This window comes from Aquarana catesbeiana, linkage group LG02 (genome assembly GCF_042186555.1).
Source record: "Aquarana catesbeiana isolate 2022-GZ linkage group LG02, ASM4218655v1, whole genome shotgun sequence".
In the NCBI taxonomy this organism is placed as follows: Eukaryota; Metazoa; Chordata; class Amphibia; order Anura; family Ranidae; genus Aquarana; species Aquarana catesbeiana.
The window spans coordinates 313828333-313834332 of NC_133325.1; the positions used below are offsets into that span (position 1 = coordinate 313828333).

At 39.3% G+C, this 6000-nt stretch overlaps 1 protein-coding gene across 1 annotated transcript in view; it reads left to right on the forward strand.

The window, feature by feature from the left end:
* TMEM255B (transmembrane protein 255B) overlaps nucleotides 1-5761 on the forward strand; it is a 120776-nt gene extending 115015 nt beyond the window's left edge. The window contains exons 8-9 of the mRNA XM_073614726.1: nucleotides 718-858; nucleotides 5378-5761. Coding sequence (XP_073470827.1) covers nucleotides 718-858; nucleotides 5378-5545 — 309 coding nt within the window. The 3' untranslated portion in view covers nucleotides 5546-5761. The remainder of the gene's footprint in view (nucleotides 1-717; nucleotides 859-5377) is intronic.
* The last annotated feature ends 239 nt before the right edge of the window (nucleotides 5762-6000 follow it).

Below are 6000 nucleotides of genomic sequence, written 5' to 3' on the forward strand. Positions count from 1 at the left end.
CCATGTTCCTGTGTGCTTGTTACTTCTGGATTTCCTGTTACCGACCCAGCTTGCTTCTGGACTTCCCCTTGATTCTCTCTTGGCTCTGACCTTGGCTTTTTCCACGGACCCGTTTCCGATTATCTCCTGTGTGTGACCGTGGCCTGCCTCAGACCAAAATCCTCTCTACTCCTCTGCTTGATCACTGTGTTCTGACCTTGCCTTCTGTTCCTGACCATGTCTCCTGCCTGCTGTCAGCACTTCCAAGTGCGTCATCCTGGATCAGCTGCTTCCAGTGCCCGGCTTACACCTTAGGAGGCATCACAACTGTAGATCCATCTGACTACCATACAGATGGCAACCCATGCTTCTCTGGGCTCAGCATCTCCTGTCACTATCTCCAGGGGTGTTTTGCACTCAGCTGCAATGGAATCCCTCTCATCATCTCTGCCTCAAGACCAGGCATGTGACACTCTGAGTCTGAGCTATCAGTAAGCACAAAGGCAGTGTTATTTAATACAATAAAAAAAATATGCAAAAAGTAGCATTTAAACACATGAAGGATTAATAAAATATGACTTAATTGTAAACATTGTAAAAGTTGCCTGATAGAGGGGGGATCACGTGCATCCTGAAACATGTCGTAACATATGGATATTGTTTTCTATTTTGCCCTACAAGACAGTTTAAGTACTTCTAAATTTTCAAATGTCTTTTTTTTCCCCCTCTCTCTTCTAGGCACCAATTTTACAACACAACTTTAATTCGCCTCCTCCACAGATACTTTATAACCCAGCACAACAGATCCTGACCTACACTGGTTTTTGCACTCCATCCTCCTCCCTTCCCTCCTATGCATCATATCCCCTACCACTGCAGGTAACCTCGGAACCATGACGATCTTGATAAGGAGGATGTGAAAAAAACAGCATTTTGATGTTATATTTAAAGTGGATCTTTACTGCATCTGAGCACCACAAAACAAAAATGCTATTTAATTAATTTTTATTATTCAAAGCAAACTCCCCCATCCATCCAGGTCTTCCTGCTTAATTTTGCAGAGAAATTGCTTTGAAAATCACCCTCTAGCTTTTCTGGCCGTGGCCATCTTGAGTAAGGGAAAATGATTAATGTAGCATTTACTTCCTGCCCTTAGCGCAAGTATGCATACAGGAGAGTGTGGTTAGCTGAGAAAACCTCTCCTGACAATTCCTGGGATGTATGACAGCATCTGCCTAGACAGAAAAACCAGGAAGTAACTGAAGAAATGTAAAAAAAAAAGTTTAAAACAAGTAAATATGATATACTCTCATATCCATTTACTAATGCTAGCAGCATGAGGATTAAAAATAATCAATGTTGATTAGGAGAGTGAAGTTCCACTTTAAATCAGCCCATTAATTCATTAATTTTATTTACACCGTTCAATCATTCCATTGTTTTCATAGTGTTGATTCCCAGCATGTAAGCTGGATATTTCAAAGGTAATGTTTAGTGATTTTGCCTTTTCTTTGTTATGACTAGGAGTAAAAAAAAAATATAAACTTTTTTTTGGTCAGGTAAAAATGAAAGACTGCATAACCACTTCAGTTATCATATCTTTATTCCCCTTGGGACCTGCCATTAATAAACATAAAAAGTAATATATAAATTGTTTTGGCGATAAATTAGGGTCTTTCTTAGAAATAATGTCCTGTAAAAATTAATATTTAATTAATTATTTTCCATGTCCTGTATAGACAAAAAGACATAAAATAAAAGGGAAAAAAAGTGTGTGTGGGGGGGGGGGGGGTTTGACTTACCTGTAAATTCCTTTTCTTTACGTACATCACAGGACATAGGATTGGCTAAAATTTTAGACCAATGGGTTATGCTCTGCCAGGCCATTAAACGCTGGCAAAACACAAAGTTGTAACCCAGCCCTGCATAACCCTCCCACTCCCAGCATGCCTTCAGTTCTGTAGCAAGCAATGCTGGAAGAACCCAAGACAGAGGGAAGAGTCCCATGTCCTGTAATGTACTTCATAAGAATGATTGCACAGGCAAGTGAAAAATCCTATGTTTTATTCTATATCCCAGGGCACAGATTTGGCTAAATTCTTAGACCACTGAATCACCAAAAGGCAATCAAAAGAGGTGAGCAACACAAGCCCAAGAACTCCAAACCAAAAAAACAAAGAAGAGGTTTACTTACAGGGTTACCACCTAAGCCAGCATCTTCTGAGGCCTGAACATTCAACTGCTAAACCTTATCATAAAGACAACAGAAGACCAGGTGGCAGTCCCTGATGCTGGAGGGCCCAAGAAGCACTAATACTTCTAGTAGAATGTGGGTTCTCAAAAGGAGGAACCTAGGGTCTTAGGCTTAAGTGATTAGGAGACAAATCCACCTAGCAATGGTGGAATGAGAAGTAGCCGCCCCTCATGTGGATCCTCAAGCTAAATAAGGGGCAGTCAAGCTGACAAATGGATGCTGCAACACAAAGGTAGTCTCTCACCTCTCAACCCACATCCAGGCAATGGGGACCAATTTCCTTAGGTTGCTTAGGACAGAAAGATGGAAGGACAATATCATGGTTAAGTGGAAAGAGGTAACCACCTGTGTTAAAAAAAAAAAAAAAAGTTCAAGGCCTCAGAACAACCTTATCCCTATGTAACACAAGGAGCCACACCGTACAAGAGAAGGCCAGAACTTCAGAAACTCTCCAAACAGAAGTAAGAAGGAAGGCCACCCTTTGAGTGAGGACAACCACTGAAAACCTGCAAAACCATACTGAGGTCCCACAGAGACAATGGAGTACACACAGATAGAAAAATGTACACAACCCCCTGAACAAACACTCTCATCAGAAATGAGAGGCAAGGAGGGTCTAAAAAGGCAGAGAACTAACCCTTAAAGAGAAGTACAGCCAAAGCTATTTTGGCTATGCTTCACCTATAGATCACAGAAGTGCAGTTCGTTCTAAAGCCCACTGTCAGCTGACGTCACAGAGCCTGTCCAGCCAGCCGCTCTCACTCCCTTCAGAGTTCAGTGCAGAGGGGGGGGGGGCAAGCAGAGAGCCGGAGACTGAAAGTCCCCAGTTCGACATCAGCTGTGTTTGATCGCTCAGTTCTCAGCGGGGAGCAGATGTAGCACCGGACCGATGCTGTATCCACCTGGGCGAGTATAACTTTTTTTTTTTTTTTTTAAATAGTATTTATGGCAAGGACTTATGCAGACAACCCCCCAGAAAAAGCAAAATAACTAGTCCAACAGAGAATTTCCTAGCAAAGTATGTTTTCCAAGCGCAATGGTAGATCTTCCAGAAGCGGACTTTCTAGTTTTCAGGAGGGTAGGAATAAATAAATCCAAAAGACCTCTATCATTTATGTCCTGGGCTTCAACAGTCATGTTGTTAAGCCAGTGACCAAGAAGGATTGTCCACAGGTCCTTCAGCCAGCAATCCAGATGATCTTGGTGGGCCCATGGAAAATCTGCCAGAAGCCTTTTTTATGTTCAAGCCCCATGCCTTCCTAGACCTCTAAATTGGACTTGGGAAACCAGTTCTTTTTACAGACTTTGACCATTTTTTTAAAACAAAAAAAAATATCAAAAAATAGCTAAGGGGAGAAAGTAGGTAATTAGGGCTGATTAGGATTAACTAAGGGTTAATAAAGGGTTAATAGGAATATATTAAAAAAGTGAAAGTTTTTTTTTTTAAACAATTATCAAATGCTATACCTTTAATATACATATGAATTAGTAAACCAAAAAATTGTTACACTGTATTATTCAATGACACCTGTAGACTCGCTTGAAGTGTCATTATCTCATTTCAATTTCATAGCCTTTGGTGTACAGTGCTACAAGGTATCTAATTTTGTCTCTGAATGAAACATGGGATGGAGCTGTATAGAAGATGGTATGCGAGTGGGGACGAGGCACTGTTCTGACTCAGTTATTTGTATTTATAAATTACTGCCTTAGGTACTGAGCTCAATAGGCTAAACAATAGGCTGCTTTATAGTGGTTGTAAAGTTACTTTTTTTTTTTTTTTTTTTTTTAACTAAAAAATAAAAATGTTATACAACTCCAATTCCAAAAAAGGTGAGACTCTGTGTAGAATCTACATAGAAACACAAATCTCAGAAACCCATATTTTATTCACAATAAAAATAGAAAACGTATTTAAAAATTGAGAAAATGTACCTATTTAAGAAAAAAATAAGGCAATTCTGAAAGTGATGGCAGCAACACTTCTTAAAAAAGTTGGGACATGGCCATGTTTACCATGGTGTAGCGATGTCTGGGAACGAAGGAGACCAGTTGCTGGAGTTTTGGGAGAGGAATGTTGTTCCATCCTTGCATGATATAGGATTCTTGCATTTTTGATGGTACGGTGAACCGGGTTCACAGACCGTGATTTTTTTTAATATATTCCTGAGCCCATGCAGTGGTGTCCATCACAAAATCATGCCTGTTTTTAATGCAGTGCTGTCTGGGCCATCCAATATTGCGTTTTGGCCTTGTCCCTTGTACAAAGAGATTTCTCCACATTCCCAGAATCTTTTGACGATATGATGTACTGTAGATGATGATATATTTAAAGTCTGCAATTTTACATTGAGGAACATTATTCTGAAATTGTTCGACAATTTTTACATGTAGCTTATCACAGATTACTGAACCACGCTCTTCTGAGACACTCTGATTTTCTAAGATGCTTGTTGTTTTTCACCCAATCATGTTACCGACCTGTTGTTAATTAACCAAATGAATTTTCAAAATGTTCATCTTTTCGTTGTTAATACCACTTGCTTTGCCAGCTTTTTTTTTTGCCCCGTCCCGAACGATGTGTTGTTGCCATCAATTTCAAAATTACCTTTTTTTTTTTTTTTTAAATAGACCATTTTCTCAGTTTAAACATTTGATAGGTATTCTATTTTCTATTGTGAATTAAATATGGGTTTATGAGATTTGCAAATCATTGCAATTTATTTTTATGTAGATTTTACACAGCATCCCAACTTTTTTGGAAATAGGGTTGTACTTACCTGCTCTGTGCTCTACCCCCGAGACCTTTATTTACCTCCTCCAACAGCTACACCCTCTTGTGCTATCTGAGAAATCTACTGCTGGTTGGTCAGCAACATACTATAGACTTGAATTTGTTGTTGTTCCCGATAATGCGAAGGCATAGGCACTGTCACCCCAGCACTAAATTCATACTGGCCAGGCTGCAGCCATCAAAGGAGGTAAGTAGGGACCTGCAGGTGGAGGGCTGGACTTGAAACATGAACTTGTACTTTGTCCTAATAGTATGTGTAAATTTAATGGTGCAATATATATAGTAATATTTTTAAAAATTTGCAATATTGTGTACAAGTATGCTTATAGTAAAATGTTACTGTTTCACAGCCTTCAGGTTCGTATCCAGCAACCTCCTCTGCAGATATCTCATTATCAGATGACATTCAGCATCCACCCCACTCCAACTCTGTGAATGGATTGGCTTCAAATCTGCATTCACAGTATGACTCTAACATGGTCTTACCTGTTGAGAAGCCTCCTCCATATGTTCCTTAGACTCAATGCTCTGATGCAATGACCATGTGTAACTTGCAGGAAACCAAGGCTTAAAAGGGCTTTCTGGAGAAAAAGTGAAACATTCCTTCCAACTTCCAAAATATACCAGGTGTAAACTTAATAGTCTAGACAACAGATTTACATCAATACAGTTTACTATGTGTTACTGGCTGCAGTGAGTCCTTTTGTTTTTTTATTAACTGTCATTTTTATATTTAACTATTCTTATATGACATATTGTGGGTAAGGTGGATTATGAAATACAACAAACCACGTTGCTTGAAAATTCCAATAAGTAATAAATGTTTCCTTTTTAAGGGTACTATAGTTTTATAAGTATTACACTCCTTAAAAGAGAAGTATGGGTTTGGGTTTTTTTCCATATTCATACTTACCTAGGTGAATGCAGCATCTACACTGAGAACCAAGCGATCAAACATCGCCGATGGCTTGGT